This window comes from Marmota flaviventris, chromosome 8, assembly GCF_047511675.1.
Source record: "Marmota flaviventris isolate mMarFla1 chromosome 8, mMarFla1.hap1, whole genome shotgun sequence".
Lineage (NCBI taxonomy): Eukaryota > Metazoa > Chordata > Mammalia > Rodentia > Sciuridae > Marmota > Marmota flaviventris.
Genome location: NC_092505.1, coordinates 4,006,455 through 4,031,632, shown reverse-complemented (window position 1 = coordinate 4,031,632; position 25,178 = coordinate 4,006,455). Strand labels below are relative to the sequence as shown.

At 49.0% G+C, this 25,178-nt stretch overlaps 1 protein-coding gene across 3 annotated transcripts in view; it reads left to right on the top strand.

The window, feature by feature from the left end:
• Positions 1–25,178, top strand: part of Bace2 (beta-secretase 2) — a 99,272-nt gene that overhangs the window by 50,685 nt on the left and 23,409 nt on the right. For all 3 annotated transcript variants that reach the window (XR_011708283.1, XR_011708284.1, XM_027929198.3), the window contains exons 4-8: positions 501–629; positions 1,849–1,983; positions 3,991–4,092; positions 7,423–7,572; positions 10,722–10,890. Coding sequence is in view for 1 of the 3 variants with exons in the window: in XM_027929198.3 (XP_027784999.1) it covers positions 501–629; positions 1,849–1,983; positions 3,991–4,092; positions 7,423–7,572; positions 10,722–10,890 (685 nt within the window). In the remaining 2 variants the exon portion in view is untranslated. The remainder of the gene's footprint in view (positions 1–500; positions 630–1,848; positions 1,984–3,990; positions 4,093–7,422; positions 7,573–10,721; positions 10,891–25,178) is intronic.

Genomic DNA, 25,178 nt, shown 5'->3' with positions numbered 1-25,178 from the left:
TGACACTCTCCTGATGCTGCCAGAGTCCAGCTGGCCGGGCCTGGGCCGGGGACTCGCTGCCTGGTGGACCAGTCACCAGTCACTTGATGTAGGGCAGTTGCTGGGAGGTGGGTCAAGCATCAGCAGCTGCAGCAGCTCCTAGAGACACTGTTCCCTGCCACCCTCCAGTGTCCAAGGTCAACTCCACTTCCTCCTCGTGACCCCTTCCACGTGGACACGCGCCCCCTCTGGAGGCCGTGGTGAGCAGCCCGAGGTGTCTGCACCACTCCCAGAAGCACTGTCTCCCTTCGCAGCAGAGCTCTTCCAGAAGGCGCGCGCCACACGGGAGCAAGCGCCACTGGGGGTCTCCGCACCTGATCACAAGCATGTTTGTGGTTTAGCTGGAAAACTCCAAATTTGAAAGACCAAAAGAGCTGTGGACCGCGCTTGGTGTCCACACTGGGCGGCCCTCGTCTCCACCACGACTCATGAAGCCCGGTCCTTCTTTTCACCCTCCTCAGCCATCAAGCTCTCTGAAGACCTTCTTCGATTCCCTGGTGACTCAAGCAAAGATCCCCAACGTCTTCTCCATGCAGATGTGTGGGGCGGGACTGCCAATTGCTGGATCTGGTACCAACGGAGGTAGTCTTGTGGGTATCTTTTAGTCTTAAAGGGATGAAAAAAAAGTCACAAATTTATGGGGTTATTTCAGCTTTACTAAAAACTGGATGAGAAATTTTACACACATAGGTACTATAACATTGTGATACTCTTTGTTATAGAAAGCTTTTAAAAATGGATAAGCTTGGGTATTATTTTATCCTTCCTAATCATGCCACCATCTAGAAATATGCACCTCCAGATCCCACTCACTCTGTCCTTATTGACCTTTGAAAGCACACTGCTTTCAGGGAGAGGAAAGGCACAGAGGAGCAGAGGGGAGGTGGCAGCTGGGTCTACTGTAGGTGGGGGCCGTGCACTCCCTGAGAGACAGGAACATGTGCACACAGCACAGGGAGCAGGTGTTTTCTATGGAAACACAATCCAGACTATCAGCCACACAGATATATTGTAGCCGGAACTTCCTTTGGGGGACCCTGCACCCAGACATCTAGAGTAGACGTACAAGGAGGGTCCATCTTGGGGAGAGCTGGCCAACCCCTCTGCCCTGACCCTGAGAGGCATGCTCAGCACCCATCGGCTGATGGTCACCGGCTCCCAATACTCCTGTCTTGTCTTTTCTTTCTTGGTAGTAAGAGTTGAACTCAGGGTTTCTCTACCACTGAGCTGTGTCCCCAGCTACCCTCCTTTTTATTTTTTGAGACAAGGTTTTGCTAAGTTGCTGAGGTTGGTCTTGAACTTGTGACCCTCCTGTCTCAGTCTCCTGAGTCGCTGGGATTACAGGTGTGCACCGCTGCACCCAGCTTCCCAGCGCTTCTTTCCCTGCTCCCAGGGGACAGGGTAGCCTAGCACTTGCAGCCTGATGCTGTGACTGGGGACGTCCCCGTGCTCTGCTTTCCTGGTCCCTGCCCTCGGGGGGACTCGTTGCCATCCATCATGGCAGCTAGGCATCTTATTGCATCTGTTTGGGGTGGGGGGTCTCAATGCTGTGAAGCTGGAGTCGTGTGTGCTTTCCTTAGATAAGGACCCTGCCAAGGGGTCTTGGTTACACCAGGGCATGGCTCCGTGTGACCTTGCAGTTGCGGCCCTCAGACGTTCCCCATTTAACTTTGAAGCATCAGTATTTGCTTCCCGACATCACAATAAAGAACAAGTGCTAATTCCAGTGAGGCTTCACCCGTGAGCGAGTGCTTCTAGGTGGAAACGTTGGCTGTGCTCTTCCTCTTACACCTGTACTTTCCTCCCCAGGTCCTGGGTGGAATTGAACCCAGTCTGTATAAAGGAGACATCTGGTATACCCCCATAAAGGAGGAGTGGTATTATCAGATAGAAATTCTGAAATTGGAAATCGGAGGCCAGAGCCTTAATCTGGACTGCAAAGAGGTGAGCACCCACCACTCTGTCGTGCCTGTCTGGGACCTGGGCCTGGTGTGCTTCAGCGTTCACAGCTGGAGCCTGCACAGGAAGTCAGAAGGTGCCTTATGTCACAGGCTAGTTCAGGAGATTCTTATGGGAAAAGACACAGGGCCTTGTGGATGGTAATTTAGTGCATGAATTCCAGCCCCTGAGACCCCCTGGCTTAATGGGGCAAAGCTAGCACAAGGCAGGGAGTGAAGAGCCCCAGAGCCAACTATACCCTTCTGCACGTGCCTTGACCTGAGGGTCCCTGACCTCCACTGCGGAGGATGAAACAAGCAGATTTTTATCAGAATGGGGGACGGAGGGGAAAGAACTCAGCAAAACTGAACCCCAAAAGCCATATACTTTATCTGCCCTGTGTGGCCGAGCCCTGCCCTCCTCGAGAGCGATCCCCGCCCCCCTGAGCTCACAGCTCCTGCCTGCTGGGGCCCGGGGTGCAAGGCAGGCGCGACAGGCCCAGGGACACACACAGCTGTGACTCTGTGTAGCACCCTCTCACTGCTCTGTGGCTTTTTTCTTGGCACGTGTAACATCATGAGTGCTGTGGCCTTTCAGCATGGCTGTGAAAGACCCCGTGGCTCCTGTGCTCCTGCCCTCCAGGCTCCTTGCCCTTCACCACCACCTTCCTCCACCCGTACTCACGTGCGGACTCCCCAGGACCAAGGCTCACACAACTGTGTTTTATTGTGACAGTGTTTCAGTCCCAGCCCTAAGTCTGTGTTCATGTCAGAGGCACTTATTTACACTTAACAAATCACCGATGGACCCATATGCGGGCCTGTGTGGGGGTGTGTGTGTGTGAGAGAGAGAGAGAGAGAGAGAGCACAGCGCCTATCTTGAGGCTGGATTCCTAGGCCTGGGCTCTGTCCTGCATGCCCTACATGCTGCCATCCCTCAAAAGAGCAAGTGACAACGCCCAGGCCATGCCACATTTCAGCCTCCTACAGGACTGTCATGTATTCACTCTTCATATAGGTACAAAAATATATAGTTTTAGGAGCAAGCAGAGTTGACTTTCACATTAGTCAGTTTTTAAACTGAAAATAAGCGTGTTTGAAAATCATATTAACAAGTCGGTTCGTTTCATTTTCTCCAAATTCTTCACTCCTCCTGCTCACTTCCTTGACCTCACTGGCATGTTTGGCCATGGGAGTCACAGACTTGTGTAAAGTAGGAGGGCAAATTGGCCATGCCTCCTCCTTTCCCAGGCAGCTTCACTCAGCTGGGTCCCTAGTGGATGTAGTGGCCTATCTGTGGTTGGCCCACTGATCCCCTTTCTCCTCTGCCACATCAAGAATGTGACAGTGGGGACAGGGCTGGCTGCTGCGCGTATGTGTGTGTGTGTGTGTGTGTAAGTTTCCCATGACAGTAACTGAGGTGACCAACTTAAAAAGAGGAAAGGTTGATTTTGACTCACAGTTTGGAGATTCCAGTCCATGACCGACTGCCCTGTTGCTTTCGGGCCTGTGGGGATGCAGCGCATTATGGTGGGAGTATTTAACAGAGCAAGCTGGGAAGCAGGGTGCCAGGAAGGGACCAGGGTCCCACAATCCCCTGCAAGGTCACGCCCCAGTCACCTGTGCCTCCTGCAAGTGCCACCTCTTAAACTTCCCATCACCTGCCAAGGGCGCCTGGGGCTGGAGTGCCAGCCTTTCACAGGTGGGCCTCGGGGCACTCCAGACGCAAACAACAGCAGTGCCCACCACGGGTGTCCTGTCCTGTCAGTCTCCTCTCAAATGCGAACATGGTGAGCTATGGGGGGGTTGTCCTCCTCGCCCACGAGTAGGTAGTAGAAAGTTGATCTGTGCAGCTTGCAGAAGTGGCCTTAATAAGTCACGTCAGCCTCTAAAGTAAGGGGTTCCCTCTGTGCTGGGTCGGGGGTCCTGGGAGAGGGCATGGGGCCGCTCCATGTGGCAGGTCCAGCCATGCTGGAGGGAGCGTGCCCTGATGCGGATGCCCCCTCCCTTCTAGTACAACGCGGACAAGGCCATCGTGGACAGCGGCACCACGCTGCTGCGCCTGCCCCAGAAGGTGTTCGACGCGGTGGTGGAGGCCGTGGCCCGCACGTCCATGGTGAGTCCCGCACGTCCATGGTGAGTCCCGCACGTCCATGGTGAGTCCCGCACGTCCATGGTGAGTCCCGTGGGCTCGTGCAGCGCCAGGAGCACCGGGTGCTGATCACACGCCCGGAGTAGCACTGTGACAGAGTCTAGCAGCACGGTGACAGAGCTATCACTCTGTGTGCGCTGAAGGTTTTAAAGGGTGGACTTTTAAAACCTATTATTACAAAGTTCACGTCCTGCTTGATGTTAGCCAGTAAGTAACGCCTTCGTGTTGACCCCGAGGAGCTGGTCCCGAACGGTCGACTCTGCCTGGGGTTTCCATCGCAGGGCAGCGGGTGCAGTACTTCGTGACACTACCGCAGTCCCCTGTCGCTTGAGGACAGAATGTGCTCTGAGAGATGCCTCACTGGGCCGGGCGGACGCAGTAGCGCGTACCTAGAGGAGCCTGGTGGCGCAGGGCAGTCAGGAGCACAGTGGCCGCGTGCCCTGCGAGGTGGCTCCTGTACATGGTCATTTCTTACTGTTATCAGTATCATGTGCTTTCATAGGACGAGGGTGTACCCCAGCTTCAGCACAAATGTGGGAGAAGTAAAACGTTGCACGGTGGCCACGCTGACCACACTGTCACTTGGAGGCAGCTCCAAAGTTGTTCCCGGGACCTCCCTCGTAGGTGCAGGCTGTTGTTGGCTGGGACGCTGTCACTCGGTGCATGACTGCATGTTAAAGTGACGGTGAATCGAGGGTGCCTGTGTGGCCTTTAAGCCAGGACAGATAGCCCTGAACATCACCCCTCTTTGGCCTTCACCCACCGTGTGCTGGCATCTTATCCCCCACTTCTGGGGGAAAAATGATTTATTTCACAGATGACAAAGGTCAGTTGGCCAAACTAGTGATTATTTCATGGCCGTGCTCTGAAGGGCAGTTAAAATTGGGACCTGGCTGCTGGAACTTTCAGTGTCACCCCGATTGTCTGGACAGTCAGGACATCAGGGTGGGCCAAAAAGCACTGGACAGAACACAGCACTGGGGTCCAGCGGAATCTGGTGGGGTCCAGCCTCTGCCACTCAGCGGCTGGGTGCCTGGAGAGAGCTGCCCTCAGAGAGCCTCCGCCTTCTCCTCTCTGGGGCTGTTGAGGGAGTTTGGGTGAGATGCCCCGAGCTGGGGTGTGGTCGGCACTTGGTAGAGAGAGCTTCCATGAAACGCCCAACGAGGCACCACTACGACTTGTTTGGACACCGCTTCTGACTTTGCAGGTGTTTTTGTGGCATCTGCGCACTTGAGGCCGTCTTTGCAAGATCACCAAAAGTGAGCATTTCTTATGCAAAGCCGGTGTGCTGGTGGTCGTGTGGGGCTGGTGTCCCGCCATGGAACCAGGATGGACTATAAGAAGATGCATAACTGTCACTTTGTTGGAGCTTATAGCAGAAATGCGGGGAGCAAGAGGGGGTCCAGTTGTCCTGAACCAAAACTTCCAAAGTCTAAAGCTGCATGGGAAGAGCAGCAAGTCCACAGGACATGAGGGAAACGGCAAGAAAGGACACGGGGAGGACGTGGAGCCCGGTGTGACTCGGCGGGGGCGGGGCATCCTGGCAGCTGCAGCAGGAACCAGAGCCCATGACCAGCTTGCTCAGCATTGGCGGAATCCAGAAACGCCACGTCAGGGCTTTAGTGCTGAGAAGCCAGGATGCTTGTGGGACACGAGACCCACCTTAAATCAGGAGTGCTGTGCCCGTTTCCTAGACAGCAAGAACGTGCCCGCGGAATCGTCATGGGTCTCCTCAGGCTGGGCGCTCTGAATGGTTGATGTTTACCAGTGTCCCCGGGGTGAGTGTGAAGGGTCGGTGTGTGGCCACAGCAGGTGTCCCACTGCCTGGGCTCTGTGGGCCTGGGGCGCGAACCTCCTGAGAGCACGCAGCGCATGCTCAGCAGCCACTGACTTGGGGAGAAGGAGTGAGCTGACGGCATCTGCTTGCCTTGTCTAAAATTATCCTCTGATTTCATTCCACGCCATCGGGAAGGAGAGACGCGGGCAGCTTGTTTGCCTTGGGCAGAGAGTCCACAGCGTGCATCGTCGGTCCTGGAGGGTAGGGCCCAAGGGCCGGCCGCTCCTCTCCCTGCTAGGTGCCTGTTCCGGACTCTGCTGCCTTGGTTTCCTCTCTAGTGAGGAGAGGGCTGGATTCAGAGAGTTAAAGGAAATAAAAACACTGGGCCCTGTCCCTAGGCTTCGGTCCTTCAGGTGGGATGCTGAGTTAGTGTTGGGTGGGTCTGTATTTCGGGGGGATCTGGGGTGGGATGAGGTGCCTGCATGTGCTCACCTCGGTCCTCCTTCCCTAAACTCTCCTCCCTGAGCGGTGAGGACTCCAGCTGTGGCTCCCACCTGCCGCCCCTCCCGGGGTGTGTCCACCTGGCCCAGAGCTCATACTCAGCTCCCTGGACAGACATCCCTCCTCACTCCCTCTGTCCTCTCCTACCTCTGCCTCAACACACGTCGGGTGTGGTGGTCCTGCCCCAGGTGGAGGAAGGGAGGCTGCTGGGAGAGACACAGGGGTAAGGAACCTGCAGGATCCGCACAGGTGGGCCTGGCTCCGCCCCTCCCGCTCCCAGTGAGGCACAAGGGGGCGTCCTGAGCTGGTGGCCATGTTTATGTCCCTGGGTGCCTTCATTCCCCCCACCCCTGAGTCTCATCCGTCTGCAGGCGTCAGGACTTCAGGGGACCAGGGAGAAGGGCTCAGGCTCTGGGGCTGGAAGCAGAGCTGCACCACACCAGGAAGTGTCCGAGGCTCAGGGCCTCGGGGAGGAAGGCTGCAGGACAGGTGTGCGGTGGTGGCCGTGGGCGCTCCGTGAGGATCAGGGACAAGGTGGCACCCGAGCCAAGATCTGGAGGACTGTGAGGCTCCAGCCCTCGAAGGAGTCAGGAATCCAGAGGGCAGCAACACCCAAGAGGGCCCTGAGGGTCACAGTAGGGTTTCTCTCTTCTAAGGGGCTGCCACCCACCACCGTGTGGCCTGGGGCAGTTTCGGCCCCTCTCTGTGCTTTGGTTGCCTCATCTGCAAAGCGAAGAGGTCCAGTGGCCACCTGGCTGGGGCTGAAGGCCAAGTCGCTACCGCTGCATAAGCCCAGTGCTCACGCTCAAGAGCGCTCCGTGAGTCTGAGCAGCTTTTACGATTATTATTTCATTGTCACCAGCACCCCCAAGGGACTGAAGTCCCTGCCACTCTGTCCAAATGGAATGCTGTTTGTGCCCGTGGGCGTCTGGCGAGGGGACCAGGCAAGCCGGGCACTGTTTCCTGTTGACGCGCGAGACTGCTCCCTGTTTCTCACGGGATCTTGTTTTGTCTAGATTCCAGAATTTTCTGACGGGTTCTGGAGCGGGGCCCAGCTGGCGTGCTGGGCGAATTCTGAAACGCCTTGGTCCTACTTCCCTAAGATCTCCATCTACCTGAGGGAGGAGAACTCCAGCCGATCCTTCCGCATCACCATCCTGCCTCAGGTACCTACGCGAACCTCTGCTCCCTCTGTGCTTCCTACAGTAAGGAGCAGAACCAGGGGCTCTGTGCAGTGGCCCGTGAATTACAGGTGCCACACCCCCCACTGGACAGCCTTCTCCCCCAGGCACACCCTGGTGCTGAGCCCACAGGTCTGCTGGTCTCCGCCATGCTGGCTCACCTGTCTCTGGTCAGTAGGGGGCGCTGGGCTTCCTTGGCCCCAGAACAGGGGGCGGGAGGGTAGCCTTAAGCATAGTCTGGGGGCCAGGTGGGCAGCATGATGGGTCCACGTGTCTTTCTGCATTCCATACCTGACTTTGACATTGCAGCTGGGTTCTAAGGAGAGGATCCCTGCTGTGACCCCTGACCTCTGGGCTCAGAACTGGCAGCCCTCTCCTCCGCAATACCCTCCAAAGGACCCCAAGGTCATCAGATTCCGGGGCTGGGAATAGAGAAGCCCCTCATAGTAGGAGGAGCCACGGAGACACATTGTGGAGGGTGGCCATGAAGAAGGGTAGCACTTTTGTAACATGTGCCACACACCATTTTATTCAGCGATGGAGGCATCATTATTTTTTACTATAATTCCAATAGCCACAGACAGACTCCTTTGTCTTGAGTGCCTGAGTAGGCAGCATCCCTCAACCCCTCCCCAGACCCACAGCCCTAGCCCAGATCCTCTCACCACCAGCTCCCCCAGCAGGCTGGTTCCTCCTCTGCAGCCGATTCCCACCACCCCCGGCCCTCATGGGGTGCCTCAGCCTCTCCCATCTCCTGGCCTGAGTTCCACCAGCGCCCGTCCTGGGAGCCCATCTCTCCTCCTCCGTGTGTGCAGATTCCTCCCGTCCTCTAAGACCCAGCTCAAACAAGCCCTGCTTTTGTTGAGACTCGCTGAACAGAATCACCCGTTTGTGAACTTGCCCTTCAAGCGCATGCTGCATGTTTGCCAGTCCACTCCTCGGGGGTGGGGTCATCTATTTAGGATGTATTCTGTGCTGTTTCCTCTTTCCATTTGACTTCTGCTTTCTTTGTAAAAAGTCATCTTATGTCTCCTCTCTGTTGATTATTAATTCCTGGGGGATGAAGATGAGCACCTTGAGGTTTAGAGACGGCCTTCCTCTGGACACTGGCGGGCAGCAGAGGGAAGGCGCTTGCTGGCTGACACAGGAGTGTGTCCCAGTTGTGATCTGTGTATGGGAGATAAAGGGCTGGGAGAATCGGGAGGAGAATCCTGTGTTCAGGTCCCAGGGCCCTGGGAGGGAGGACAGAGAGCCACAGGAGAGCAGCTCAGCAGAGGACACACAGGCCAGGCATGGGGGCTTAAGTGACACCGTCAGCACCACCCTTGAATCCCGAGTAACTTGGAGCAGGTGGCTTGGCCCTTCTTTCTCACTGTGAAGGAGAGGGAGTAACGCCTACCAAAGGCGTTTCCAGATGACCTTGAAAGAGCACCCTGCATAGACGGCTGTTAGAAAAAGTGATTTTCAGCATCTTTAAAATAATGTGTTGTTTACAACAACTGGTCAGTCAAACTGCAATACGTGGACACTGTCTCATCAGTGTGGTTTGTAGCCAGTGTCCAAAGCCAGCCTGAGGACAAAGGTGAGCAAGAAGTGGTAAATAAGGGCATGAGGGTTGATTGACAGAGCCCAGGACCGGGAGAAGCAGCTGTGGGGAGCGCAGGCAGGCAGAGAGCTCTCTGTCCACGGCACCTCCTGGCCACAAGAGCTGAAGCTAGTGGGGAAGCTGCCGTGAGGACCAAGCTTCGGACCACACAGGACTATCATGAAGGAGCCCTTGCTGTGTCCTCGTGAGAATTCACCGTGACTCCCTCTTGGGAGATGGCAGACTTTGGGGGTTGACCTTGACCCGCTCACATTTTCATGTACAGATCTGTTTTCCCTGCTGCTGTCCTGGGTTCTCACTCAGGTCACTCACTATTCCTTTGGTCCCCCTCCTTGCTGGGGGAGGACAGAGGCAATCACCTGGGAAAGGAGGTTCCGTGAGCTCCCTTTGCTGCTGTGCCCATCAGGGATTACGTGGGGAGTCACCCCTGAGCAGCTGGCCCTGCCCAGCCAGCCCCTGTACTGACACCCAGGGCATCCTCAGGGCTTCTTGCCACAAAGGTTCAGGGTGGGGCTTTCAGGCCTCAGCAATCATAGGCAGGCAGATGACCACCAGTGCAGCAGAATCAGGTTATATCTATGATACGTGTGCAAATAGGGCATAATAAATCTTGCTATTATGTATGATCATAATGCACCAATAAAATTAAAAAAAAAATAATAGCATACTTTAGTGTCAGCCGACAGGGTGATTCTGATTTTTTTTTTTTAACATAACCTTAAAAATGTACTTACTTTCAGCCTAAATACCACTAGTTTTTCTATTTGTGCTATTTTAGTTTAGGGCAGACAGTTTATTCTGAGATCCAGCAAGACTGAAGCTTCCCAACATATTACAAGATGTATGGCTTGGAAAAATCTACGGGGACATACACAGAAAGGACCGAGTAAAAGATCCAAGTTTGGTTTGCCCAGTGTTAGGGAGCTGCTTAGTCGCATCCATAGATCAGTGTCCTTGGACTCCGTCAGGCTCGGCACCATCGTTCACTCAACACAGTCACGGAGTCACCTTCTGCCAAGGTGGTGACATCTAGGGAGGAGGTGTGGTTCCTGTGGCCCTGAGCCAGGGTCTGCAGACAGACAGTCCAACCATGACAGGGCCATACTGCAGGGACGGGATGGTTCCCCAGAACAGCAGCCACGGGATGTCCACCTACAGACGACCCTGAGGACAGTCACCTCCTGCCTTGGGGGCCTCTCCTCACCTTCCCTGCACATGGGAAGTTCAGTGAGGCCCCCCTCTCCATGTTGGTCTGATTAGACAGACAGACAGACTCCTTCTGTAAGCACGTGCCTGCGTAAGTTACAGGTGGCGTGTGTGTCTCCTCGTGTTTCTGTCCCTTTCAATAAGCATGGATGTCATTATGCTTTTGATCTTGTCTCCTGGGTGGCAGGGACTGTGCTGCCATCTGTCTCTCTGTGGCTCCCCTTCACCTTGGGGGCCTCCAAGCCTATGGTGACCGTCACTGTTTTGTGACGTCGTCCGACGGGTGCCGTTTCTTCTTCTTCCCCCTCCCCTTCCCCCACAGCTTTACATCCAGCCCATGATGGGGGCTGGCCTGAACTACGAGTGCTACCGATTCGGCATCTCCTCCTCCACCAACGCGCTGGTGATCGGTGCCACCGTGATGGAAGGCTTCTACGTGGTCTTCGACAGAGCGCAGAAGAGGGTGGGCTTTGCTGCCAGCCCGTGCGCAGGTGAGCGCTCCTCGTGTTAAGCGGGCACTTGGTGTAAGGGCACCAGCTGGAAAGCAGGGCTGCAGGGCAGGTCAAGCCTGTCCTCGGTCACCAAGTCTCACCCAGAGAGCAGAATGGGTGGCAGGGTTGTTGGGAAGATGCAGTGAGATAATCCACGTCCAGTGTTAGCCCTGTGCTCAGCACAGGGCAAGTGCTCAGTAACCGTGAGTCACTATAGTTACCTCTCAGGTCAGGTGAGAGTGGCCATGCACCCAGAATACATATCCTCCCTGGGGCCTTGGTGTTGAGTCCCAAGGTTTTGTGTTTTATTTTTGGGGTGCTGCCTATGAAACCCAGGGCCTCACACTTGCTAAGCCCATGCTCTGCCACTGAACCATATGCACCCAGCCCCTGAATTACAGGTCTTTGACAGTTAAAGGAACATAAAGAAGAACATTCATATACAAGCGGTGTATATTTTTCCCTCAACACAATCCTCATTATGAAATAAGAAATAAATACCTATCATCAGGAAATTTGACTTGGTGGGGAAAAGCCTTAATCATGAGACAGAGCTGAGGGACAGGGAGGGATGCTGGACCGGCCCCCAGGGAGCCTTATAGGCACCTTCACTCTGTTCCAGTCCAGCTGAAGAACGTGGAGAGGCCAGGGAGGTAAATGCCACATGATCCCAGCTGAGTTGCTAGGGAGGGAGTTTGGGTTTTAATACCTAAACCATAGTCTGAACCTGGTCACTAGAGCAGGGGAGTGGTTCTTCCCATCCTCTGACAGCACACCAGTGTTTCTCAAAGTGCTCAACGATTTGGGGAATGGAAGAAGAGCAATATTTTTTTAAAAAAATTTTTTAAGTTATAGATGGATACAGTCTTTCTTTATGTATTTTTCTGTGGTGCTGAGGATCAAACCCAGTGCCTCATGTGTGTGAGGCAGGTGCTCTACCACTGAGCCACAACCCCAGCCTCAAGAAGAGCGGTATTAAAAGGAAAAGCTACCTCTGGACTGATAGGCCAGCTCATATTCTGTATGATAAACCCCCAGCCCAGGACACATGGGTACCTGGCGGGGCACCTTGCTAGGTGTCAGTGCACACTTAATCGACTTGGTGCAGGTGAGCAGACCTGAAGTCCTCGAGATTGGCCATGTTTTCCACCCTTGAGATCAGACGTCCACTTTTCCATGTGCATTAACTTCCGCCTGTTAGGCTGTCACTGAGTGAGTGTCGCTGAGTGTGGGAGTGAGTGGGACCACACGGCCTGAAATGCCACCATATTTTCCAACTGTGAATAATTTACTTCTTTTTGACTGAGGGGATCTTAAGAACTAAAGCAGTTTTGCACACCATTTCTGTTCTCTCGTTAAATACCTACCATTAAAGTAGGGGCTACTAGGCAACAGCTGTCCTCACGTCCACTTTGCTGAATACCTCGGAGTGGAGCGGTGGTGAGTTTCCCAAATGAATTGCTGTTGGAAATGGCTTAATATGGAGTGTCTCTGGGCAGGACCACATTGTTTCCTGCTTTTCTCCTGAATTATTTGTTAGGTGCTCTTACATAAGATTTTTGGTGTTGTTGCTTTTTTAAAGTGGATTGAAGGCTTTGGCACTTAAACATTTGATTATGCTGGCTGTGGGAATATACCCTGAATATTCCCTCTTCAATGCAAATTACTTAGCCATTAAAGTAATTGCATCCCTCAGGGCTGCAATTAAAGGAGCTGTTGGTGCTCTATAGAGCTCTGATAAATAGAATGGTTATCCTGCCTTTCCTTTTTAAAATCCTTCATTTTCAATTATAAAATGTTTAAGGAGTAGATAGATGTTTTAAATGTCAGAAAATGACAGTGTCTGTGGGGGATTAGCCCTGGACCGCTGGAGGATGCCACAGTCCGTGGGCACTCCAGTCCCTTGGTGTACCGTTGCCCAGAACCTGAACACACACTCTCGTATGCTCTAAACCATCCTTTCCTGGTACAGTGTCAGTCCACATAAGTGGTTGTTGTGCTGCACTGCGTAGGGAACAATGGTGAGAAGTCTGTACCTGGTAGGTCCAGACTCAATTTATTTCAAATATTTTTAATCTGTGGTTCGTTGACTCCACCGAGGAAGAACCCACGTATACAGAAGGTTGACCCCACACACCTCGGGCACACTTGTGGAGCATCCAGATTTAACATGTTGACCCTGTGACATAGGTTCTTCAAAAATGTGAAGAAATTAAAAAAAAAGCAAAGCCCACACCTCATTCCCACACCTTCCCCAGAGTTACCCTTTATCCTGAAATTGATAAATATAATTGCTACACATTTACCATTTTACTATATATATATATATATGTACTTTACATTAGTTACCTATTGCTGCGTAATAATTTTCCCCAAGACTTATCAGTTCCTTATCACAGTTTCTCGAGCAGTTCTGAGGGTCGGGAGGGGGAAGCGTGGCGGGCTGGCTGGTTCCCACTCAGGGTTTCCTCTCATGAGCTGCAGTTATGATGTTGGCAGATGCTGCTTCCAGGCTCACTCACACGGTGATTGGCAGGAGCCCCCATTCCTCACCATGAATGTTCTCAAGACAGGGCACCTGTGATCCAAAGTGTGCACCTGGACGCCCAAGGTGGAAACAGTCCTTTTATGACCTAATCTCAGTGGTGACATGCCATCACTTCCACCCCCACTATTGGCCAGCAACCCTATTGCGTGTGGGAGAGGACTGCACAGGTTAGGCACCAGGAAGCGGGGTACTTTGGGAGCATCTCAAAGCTGCCTAACACACACTTATGGCAAACATATTGGTTGGTTAGTGGTTGTTTTTGTTTTCTTTCTGTTTTTCAATTTCTGTGAATGCTATGGTAATATGCATATACTTTAACTTGATTTCACAGTTCTACATTATATTTTCTAGATTTTCCATGTTGATATGAGTACCAGGACATTTGTTTTAACTGCTATATCATATCCTTACGTGTGAATAATCTCAGATTATTCACCCAATCTCATGTAGATTAGCATTTGGGTTGTTTCTCATATTTGCAAGTACACACAGTACTACAGAGAACATCTTTGTGCACATGAACAAGCCGTTCTCCTTATTCTTATTTAAAATTGTCCTTTCATTTCTCTTGTCAAGATGGGTGGAGGTTCTAATGGTATTTTGGTGAGCACAGTCTTCAATTTATAGATTAATTTGGGAATAATACCCATTTTTATGATATGAAGTCTTGCCCCAAGAATGTGCTAAATTTCTTCATTTGTTTAGTTTTTCTTTTATGGTGTACTGCAGTGTTTTGTGATTTTTTCCCCCCATAAAAATTATATGTACTAGGCACCTCTTAGTTCCTACTGTTGCTGTAGATGGGATGATTTCAAATAGCGTTTTCTAGTGGGTTGTTATGTAAGTATGCAGTTTTTTTACATTAATCTTTTATCCAGTCACATAACTGAGTTCCTATTTTATTTTAGAGTCACTGGATTTTCCACTAAGGTACTCAAATAATCTGAAAATAATACATTTTAATCTTTTATAATCTTCACATATTTTATTTATGTTTATTATGTGATACCTTCTGAGACAGTATTGAATAGAAATGATAATAATGGTCATTTTTGTCTTTAAGGGGAATACTTTCCATGTATCACCATTGAGCGTGATGAATGGGGAAGGCTTGTGGAATTTCCTTTTTAAACCTAAATTTAGGGATTCGTAGTTCTTGGAAGTGTTTGGTGTGAATAGAATGACTGCTTCACGATTTCTTCTAACATCAGACATGTGCCTGTTTCATAACTCAGCAATTCTAATCCCAGGTGTATGCAAAGAAATCTGGACGTCTACCCAAAGTCTTGACCAGAAGGTTCACAGCAGCTTTGTTCATAAGAGAATGAAAGCAATACATCATTTAGGAATTACAGAATGGTACTCCCATGTCCTTCTCATCAAAGAGAAAGCCAACAAGTCATCAAAGGAGAATGGGTTAAACAAATGGTTGACTTTTCATTCAGTGGAACACTATACTGCAGTTCTTTCTCTTGAAGAAAATTCTCTTTCATAAGAGAATCTTAGAAAGATTTTTCTTATGAAAGTCTGTGAAGGGGAATTAAGAAAACCTAGAATTCATATCTCAATCGTGAATTTTGAAAATTTTCCATATAATGTATTTCAGTGTAATAAATGTTCACTTTGTGTATTTACACATTTTAGTCTTCTGCTTTAAGACAATTGGGTTTACTGTCCCCTTTTAAATAACTTTTCTCACTAAAAGGGTTTTTTTTTAAATTTATTCAACAATTTTTATGTTTAATTTACCTTGCATAGAATATGTGTAGGATATACGGATTAAACGGCCTCCCTCTGGATGACTATCCCATTGTTCCTTATAACATTTATCAAACAGTCTATCTTTTCTTTACTAATTCGAAATCCCACAACTATTACACATCAAATTCCAGTAAATTCTGGAAGATGGATCTTTACTCCTGGATTTCCTATTCTTGCTCATTGATTAGTATTGGTTCCTTTCCTTATTCTTTTGTGTAAAGCTTCTCTTTTCTTTTTTCTTAATTTTTCTTTTGTTTTATGAACATTTGAATCAACTTATTTAAACAGAAGATCTTGTTGGTATTTTGTTGAGTTGTTAACCATTTCGAATGCAGCTTTTGTATAATTTTGCATCCATTTTTCTACTTTTCTTTCATTGATGAAGAGTTTGTCTTTCTTTTGTGGAGACACTTCCCTCTCGTGGTGGACATTTTTGTTTGGTTGTTTTGTAGAGCTCCTCTTTGGTGGGAGTGCTGATTCTCCTCCTGGGAGAGTTCAGTGTGCCTTGGGTTGTGAGCAGGTCACCATAAAACCGTTTTGTGGTGGTTACTGCTCAGTGTCCTCTGACCACGAGAACTTCTAGGTTTCTACACTAAGTTGTGTGAATTTAGACTCCAACCATGCTTGAGGTGGAGGTTTGAGGGTTCCAGTTCTCATGGGAGATTCTTTCTTGCCCTTCTCCCCAAGACCTTCTGCAGACCTCAGGCCGACTCGAGCTTCCGAGATGGTGGAGATCCCTGTCCCCTTCCACCAATGGGCTAGACTTTCTCAGGCGTCTCAGCCCAGGTGTCCACTCCTTAGTGTTCAGGGCATTGAGATCTCAGCAGTAGCACCTACTTCTGGTCAAGGAAGGGCTTTTACTTCTGGTCTCAGCTACCTATTTGGAAATTGGGGGAGAGCTGGGGGTAGTGGATGCCCCTATATTTCTAGCTACTCGGGAGGCTGAGGCAGGAGTTCAGGACAGCCCAGGCAACATAGCCAGACCCTGTCTCTTAAAATAATTGCAGGGGGAGTGGGTCAGTGGTAGAGCATATGTTTGGCATGCATGAAACCCTGCACTCAACCCTCAGCACCCCAAAGTAAATAAGTAAAGTAGACAAAAATCAGGGATAACGTTTTATCCTGGGGCTGTGTTGTAATAGGAGCAGGTGCCACCATTACACTAATCAAGTTGATGGAGCCCCAATCTTTGGGAGCGTCCCTTCTCTCCCTGTGTCTTTTATCTTTGTTTTGTAAGAGGACTCTCAGTTTACAGGGTCTGGCTTCCCTGTAAGGGCTGGGATCAGGGAGCAGTGGAGGATCCTTGGTTAGAAATCCCTGGAAGCTCTCCCATACCACACAGTTGACCTCAAACCCATTTTCAGCCAGGGCATATCCCTGGTGCAAGAGCCATGAGTGTTTGGAAAAGTTCGCAGATGCTCCCTTCTGCCGCCCTGCCCCCCACCTCTGCTCCCACAGGGAACCGCTAATCCAGTCTCCCCCAGATCCACCGGAGGAGGAGAGGAGCGGCAGTGCGGCCTGGGCTGGCGGCTGCAGCTGGGCCACTAATAGTGCTAAGTCTGCAACTCTGTTATCTCAGTGCCTCGAAGCTTCTGAAATACCATCCATCTCTTTTTATAGATTGAGACATTTCACACCCAAGAACTGCATAGCTTTCAGCTTGTCCAACTTGAAACGCATCATGGATGGCGGCAGTCATTTCACGGCAAGGTTTTCTTGCCGCAGGTCGGAGTGGATCGTCTGGTACAGTCCTGTGATTAAAAATAGGGAACTTAGCTGCTAAGAGCAGAGTTTCAGAGCTAAGCCTCTGCTTATCCACACAGAATGTAATCAAAAGGTACCAAGACCAGGGGACCCCAAGGACAGGTGGGGCAACGCTGGTTCCTCATTTTGCAGCACAGGACACCTGGCTTTCACATGGTTGCAAAGGAAATGGGTCCTGGATCCAGAACCCCAGTAATTCCAGCCTATTCTTCCAAGTAAACCAGGTCCACGCACATGCCCTCTCTGCCCGTGGGGTGGTTCCCTTTGTGCTGTATGTTACGGGGGAGATCTGACCATTGTAATCTCTGCGCTTGGTGAAGTAGAACTTTCCCAGGAGCTGCTTATCAACCCAGTCCTGACCTTTGGGGGATGACAGACAAAAGGGCCAGAATCAAAATTTCTACCCAAGACATTAAAAATAACAAAATAGTAACAGCGGGCAGTGGCCTAACCCCACCCTGCCCCACACCCTGTGCTAAACGCTGAGCATCAGTTGATATGGTTTTCCTCCCAACAACACTGACCTGTAGGGGCTGTAATTGTCCCTGTTTGACAGATGAGGAAACAGGGTGAAGGAGGTAGTTCAGATCCCACAGACCACAGTTAAGCCAGGACGGCCCGGCTCACAGCGGGAGCTTGGGTCTGCATCACGGAAGGCCAACCCCAGAGCCCATGTCCCTCCTATCCACTGTGTGCCTGGATCTCTGGTCTGTAAACCAACATACAGGGTTAAAATCTGTGCCTTGGTTGTAGAATCGGCAGATGTGTAGGAAACATGCAGACCATCAGTGACGGCATTTCCAGAAACTGCCCCTAGAAGTGACTTGAAATCCACTTCTTCCCGGCTGTGCTAGTCTGTGGCAAAGGGCAGAAGATGGTTGTCTGCAGCTGAGGCTTGATGTCTGACAACCTTAAACAGGGGCTGTTTCCAAAACCATTATTACTACTATAAAAGTAACAATGTGTGTGTTGATGAAAAGTTTATGTTGGGATCTTCTGTGCTTCTCTTATACACACAAGTCATATACAAAAAAGTGTAACTCAGGCGTTCAGCTTGAAGAACAGTACTAAAGTCTGTCTTCCCAACCTGGCCTGGCTGAGGCTGGTTCTGTTTCTTTAACCCAAATGTGATCAGGTCCCATGTGTCATTTTTTGACATGCTTTTAAAAAAAGTTTGTACATATTAATGGGGTTTGTGCAACATTTCCATCATGCATACAGCAGGTGCTGATCAAATACAGCCTCCCTTTCCCACCCTGCCCCGCCCTGCACCCACCCCAGTCCCTCACGACCACTATTTTGCTTCAGGTGGACATGTTTTGGCTTCCACCCGAGAGGGCACATGCGAGCGGCTCCTTCTGTGCCTGGCTGGTTCCACCTGACGGGACGTCCTTCTTCTGCGGACAGCAGGACATCCTTGCCCTTTGTGGCTGAGTCATGCTCCCTTGCGTCTGGGCCCCGCATGTCCTTTACCTGCTCCTCTGATGGGCATCGGGGTTCGCCCCACATCCCAGCTCTGTGGACAGTGCAGCCGCCAGCCCACACAGGCAGGAGCGTCCTCGACACGCCCACTCCATCTCCTTGGGACGTATCCCAGAAGTGTGATGCTGGATCCTACGGAAGATCTATTTTTTGACTGCCTTTTTTTTTTTTTTTCAGCCATCTTATTGAGACATGATTCGTATAAACAAAACAGGTCCTGTTGACAGGTACAGCTCCCTGAGCCCTGCACGCGTGTGTGCCCGACACTGTCACCTGTGGAGGAGGTGCCAGGTGCCGGGTTGTGCTCCCTGCCTCCCGGCCCTGCTCCGCCACCCCCTCCCTGGCAGCCGCCCCTACCTTCTGTCTCTGGAGATTACTTTCCACTTGCTAGAACCTTTTATAAATGGAATCACAGCATGCGTCCCTCTGCCTGGCTCCTGCGCTCCGTGGTTATTTCGAGCCCTGGTTGCTCAGTGCACCAGCCGCTCACGCGTTCTTATTCCTGAGCAGAGCTGGGTTATAGAGATGTACTACGATTTGTTTACCTCCTTTCACCTGCTGGTGAGCTTCTGAGTTGTTTCCAGTGCGAGTGTTTTCACTTTATAAACAAAGCTGCGTGGGACCAGGCTGGGCCTTGCTTTTCACCTAATTTGATAACCTCCGTTTTTTAACTGGGGTATTCAGTTAAAAATGTTCAGTGCCGGGGCTGGGGATGTGGCTCAGGCGGTGGCGCGCTCGCCTGGCATGCGAGCGGCCCGGGTTCGATCCTCAGCACCGCATGCAGACAAGGATGTTGTGTCCGCCGAATACTAGAAAATGGGTATTGAAATTCTCTCTCTCTCCCTCTCTCTCCTCTCTCTCTCACTTTAAAAAAAAAAAAAAATGTTCAGTGCCTGTGCCCCTCACTGGCAGGGGTCACATCCCAGGAAACTGTAATAAGTTGAAACTAGCATACAGAAAAAGTGCATTGAGGGCTGGGGCTGGGGCTCAGCAGTAGAGCACTCGCCTAGCACATGCGAGGCCCTGGGTTCGATCCTCAGCACCATATAAAAATAATAAATAAAATAAAGATATCGTGTCCAATGACAACTGAAAAAAATGAATTTTTTTTTTAAAAAAAGTGCATTGAGCCCACCTGGCCCCCCGCCCCCCACAGCTCAGTGGCACGCACACCATGGGGTGCCCGGAGGTTCCCCTCCTGACCCAGAGCTGACTGGAGCCGTGGTTTGCTGCTGCCTGCATGTCAGGAGAGCCTCACACCCCTGCTCAGTCCAGGAAAAGACCCTAGCCCCCACTGTGAGCCGGGCACCCTTGGCCTAACTGTGGTCTGTGTGATCTTAGTGCCCTTTTCACCCTCAGCGTCCTCATCTGTAAAATGGGGACGATTACAATCCCGACAAATCAGTCTTATTGGAAGGACAACCGACTCAACCGGCTGTCGGTGGTGTGCAAACCCTGCGTGTGTATCTCCGTTTCTCCTGTAGGAACACCTAGGAGGAGAGTGGTCGTCCACAGGACAGGTGTGTCTCACTTCCTGAGAGCCTGCCCAGCTGTTCTCCAAAGTCTGGCTGTATGGTAGTCATTCCCCTTGCAGGCCCCCCGTTCTTCCTGGCCCACATCAGATATTGCCATTTTTTTTTTTATTTTAATAGGTCTTTAGCATCATCTTATTGTGGTTTTTTTTTTTTTAATTTTTTAATATTTATTTTTTAGTTCTCGGCTGACACAACATCTTTGTTTGTATGTGGTGCTGAGGATCGAACCCGGGCCGCACGCATGCCAGGCGAGCGCGCTACCGCTTGAGCCACATCCCCAGCCCCTTATTGTGGTTTTAATTTGCATTTTCCTAATGACGAATAGTCTTGAACATCTTTTCGTGTGTTGCTGACCATTCACTCAGCTTCTGTGATATATAGTTTTTAAAAATCCTCTTGTCCATTTTTGTACTTTTCCTCGTTATTCAGAGATCTTTATATTTTGAGGATATGAGTCCTTTATCAGAAATGTGACTTGCAGATATTCCCTTTCAGTCTCATAGTATTGTCTTTGGAAGAGAAGTTCTTTCGTAGATTGTATTTTTTGGTGTTGTAAGAATTTTTTTTGCTCAAGCACAAAGAATTCCTCCTGTGTTTCCTTCTGGAGTTTTTATAGTTTGAGGAATGTGTCATTTTGTTTCCTAATATTTGGAGATTTCCCAGATAGCTTTCTGTCATTGACATCTCATTCAATTGTACTGTGGTCAGACAACATGGTTTACATGAATTGACCCTTTTAAATGATCTGGAGCTTCTCTTGTGACCGAGGACTCGGTCCATGACAGTCAGTGCCTGTGTGCTGTTGGAAACAGGCGCATTCTGCTGCTGCGACTGGACCCTTGCATAGTCCCGAGCTGGTCCTCTCAGTTGGTGGTGGCCCAGGTCCTCTGTACCACTTGTCACCTCCATGTCCTTGCTCTGCCTTTAAGAAAGGGGAGTTGCCATTTCTGACTGCTTTTGTGGACCTGACTATCTTGTGCCATGGGCTTTGAAGCTCTGTTATTAGGTCCAAAAATGTTCGGGGTGATTCTGTCCAAAGCAGGACCTTTGCTAGGACTCATGGAGTCACTGTGTTCCTTCCTGCAGTTCCCTGGCTCCGGCTGCCTGAGGCAGGCAGAGCCCCTCTGGGCTTCCTTCGGTGACATCCACAGGGGACACCCTTCTTGACCCTTTCCCTGTTAACACATTTGGGTTTCTACACGGACAGTGGTTCCTTATTGGCAGCGTACGGCTGGGCCTTGCTTTTTACCTAATTTGACAACCTCCGTTTTTTAACTGGGGCATTCAGACAAGAGATTGGCAGATGCCAGCCTGCGGGCCAGATCTGACGTGGAGCTTGTTGTGTGAGAATGGTTTTTACATTTTTAAAGAGTTAGGGGAAAAAAATTAAAAAGAACATGTAGCCCAAAAAACTCTAACATATTTTCTCTCTGGCCCATGACAGAAAAAAGGTTGCCAGTCCCCGGTTTCGACTTGTTTCTGTAAAGCGATGATTGACAGGGCTGTTTCAGTCTACCTTCTTGCTACAGGCTGAGTATTCCATATCCAAAATGCATGAGACCAGAAGGACTTCAGATTTTAGGGTCTTCATACTCTGGAATATCTGCAGACACTCAGGGTATCCAGAGGATGGGATCCAAGTCTAAAGTTGACATCCCCTTACATTTCCTCTGCACCTTATTTGCACACCTCAAAGGTCATCATATGCAGTGTATTTGTTGCGCCTGCTTTGGGGATTGCACCTCTCACGTGAGCACAAGTGTACACATTTCCACTGTGGCTTTATGTTGGGACTTGAAAAGTTTCAGATTTTGTAGCATTACAGATTTGGAGTCTTCATAGTGGGAGTGCTCAACCTGGATCTGTTTTTTCTGTGTCATTGGTTCTTTGTTCCCCCTCTTATGATGTGGCTACAGCCCTTTGTATCGAGTTCGTTTGTTTCTTTGTGTTTCCCTGGCTCCCGTGCTAGCTGGACCTCTTTGAGGAGTTGCTCTGAGGTTTACAGGGTGCACCCCTAGCTTCTCACAGTGCACCCCTCGGGTAATCTAAGACCCACTTTCCCTCCTGTATACCACTCAGGACCTTGTCATTGTCTTTGCTTTAATTGGCCAATGATCTTCAAGTATTCCGTATTTAAAGTGAGCCAGGTGTGGTGGTGTGCGACTCTGGGGGTCAAGGCAGGAGAATAGCAAGTTTGAGGCCAGGCTGGGCAACTTAGTGAGACCCAGTCTCAACATAAAAAATCAGGCTGGGGCATGTAGCTCAGTGGTGGAGGACCTGCCTAACATGTTCCGTCCCCAGTACAACAATAAATAAATCAACTAATTACAAAAACCAAGAAAGAAATGAGGATTCTTGTAACACACTAGAGAGTGACCACTTTGGGTTTTCTTCATCCCTTCGCACAAAGCCTGCTGCCCACCCAGTGCCCTTCTCTTCTGCTTGAAGGACTTGGTGCAGATCTGCTCATGATGAGCTCTTTCAGCTCATGTGAACCTGACGACATCCTTATGGCATTTCATTTTGGAAGGTTTTTTTGTTTTGTTTTGTTTTGTTTTGCTGGGAATAGAATTGATTTTCACCCAGTCCTTCAAAGATGCTTCTCCACGATCTTCCAGCATGTTCTGACCAGAAGTCTTCTCTCATTCTTATCCTGTTTCTTTGCTTGTATCATTTATTTTCTTTCCATTTTTAAGATATTCTGCTTATCTCTTGTTTTCGGCAATTCACTAGGGTCCTCTTTCCTTGTTCTTAGGCTTGGGGTTCCTTGAGCCTCTTCTGTTGGTGGTTTATGGTTTCCACCAAATTTGGAAAAATTTTGGTCATTATTTCTTCAGTCATTTTTTTCTGTCTCCCATCCTTTCCTTTCCTATGAATTCTCTGCCGATGTAATTCAGTGCCTTGGAATTTTCCCCGTGAACTGATGTTCTATTTAGCTTTCAGTGTCCTCTGTGTTTGGTTTGCCTAGTTTCCATGGTGATGTCGTTAAGTGGGTAGGTCTCTCTGAAGCATATCCTCACTGCACCTGGCCATGTGGCGCAGGACTCTCTGGCGTGTCACTGGCTCCCCCGGCCTCCCCAGGAGGTACAGTGACAGAAACTGCTGTGGTGTCCTCTGAAGTTGTCGTCTGTATCATTTCTTAGTAAATTTCAGCTGATTGGTTTTCTTGTTGTATATTGTTTTCTTGCTTCTTTTTATGAACTCTAAGTGGTGTTTCCCTGCTTCTTTGCATACTCGGTTGCATAGACTGCATGTGACCTTCCAAAGTTCATATGCTGAAACCTCATTCCCAATATGATGGTACTTGAAGGTGGGGACCCTGGGGATGAGACTAGTGTCTTTGCTAACGTGATCCCAAAGAGGTCCCTGACCCCCCAGCATATGAGGACACAGTCAGTAGGCAGAGCTGTGTGTGGACCAAGAAGCCCTCACCTGACACAGAATCTGCTGGGGCCTTGACCTTGGACTCTCGGATCTAGAAGGGTGAGAAATAAATGTCTGTTGTTGGAAAGCCTGCCCCCAGTCTCTAATACCTAGTATAGCAGCCTGAATGGACTCAGACACTTGGCAGTATTTGTTGGATGCTGGATCTGGTGGACTTTTACACTGCTGGGTGCTAAATGTTTTTATATTCTTGAAAATATTCTTGAGACTTGTCCTGGGGTGTGATTAAGTTACTTAGAACAAATCTGTGCTTTCTTTTTTTCCCCATAGTTTTATTTAGGTAAAATTAAAGTAATCAAAGGGCACATATGTGAAGTATGCAATTTGATCAGTTTTGATATATATATCTCCAATACAATCAATATAAAAAGCATTTCCTTTACTTTTTTAAAATTTGAAATCATGCAGACTGTATTTCTTACATGTTTTATTACATTAGAAATCAGTCACCTTAAGATATATAGAACCCCAACCCCCACCCCCTGTCAACTATTTCAAAATTCAATGGCACACTTATAAATGTCTCAGAGGTCAAGAAAGAAAGTGCAAGAAAAGTAAATAAGAAGTGCTTTGAACTAAGTGATCATAAAAGCTCAAAATGTCAGGATCTCTGGGATGAAACAGTAATCAGAATGAACATTTATAACTTAAAGTACTTGTATCAGAAAGAAGCTAGAATAACAAATTATTTTGAAATTAGTAGGAATGAAAAAATAAAAGTAGGAGCATAGATATATGAAATAGAGAAGAAACAGTACTGCTAAAAGTTGATAAAAATCAAACAAGTCTAATCAAGAAAAAAGCAAGAATCCCAAAATTAGTATCAATGGAAAGGGAGCTCTCAAAATAACCCCATAGATGCTAAGAATATATTAAGGTGATATTACAGTTGTATGCCAACATGGTCTATATTAGAGAAGGATTTGTGCGCTGTTGAGAAGAAAGTGTACTCAGTCATTGATGGATGAAATATTCTATATATGTCTGTTAAGTCAATATCAACTGTATTTTTTAGTTCTATAGCTTCTTTATTTAGTTTTTGTTTGGAGGATCTATCCAGTGGTGACAGAGTCATGTTAAAGTCACCCAGTATTATTATGGTCTATTTGACTCTTGAAACTGAAAAGGGTTTGTTTGATGCATGTAGATGCTCCATTGTTTGTGGCATAAATATTTACAATTGTTATATCTTGTTGATATATAGTTCCCTTAAGGACTCTGAAATGTCCTTCTGTCCCTTCTGATTAACTTTTGGCTTAAAGTCCACATTATCTGATACGAGGATAGAAACCCCTGCTTGTTTACACAATCCATGTGAGTGATACGTTTTTTCCCATCCTTTCATCTTCAGTCAGTGGATGTCTTTGCCTATGAGTACAATATGCTCTTGGAGACAGCATATTTTTGGGTCTTCTTTTTTAATCCAGTATGCCAATCTTTGTCCTTTGATTGATAGGTTTAGGCCATTTACATTTAATGTTATTATTGAGAAATGATTTTTATTCCCTTCTATTTTGATTTTTTTCTGGTTTTTACTTTGAATTAGTTTCTCATTTGATTGACTATTCTTGTAATGTAGTTCTTCCCTTTGCTGGTTTTCATTTCTTCTTCACAAAATTTTTTTTTGAGCATGTTTTATAGTGCAGGCTTTCTAGTTGTAAACCCTTAACTTTGGTTTATCATGGAAGGTTTTAATTTCCTCATCAATTCTGAAGTGTGATTTTGCCAGCCAGTGTTGTTGGCTGGCATTCATT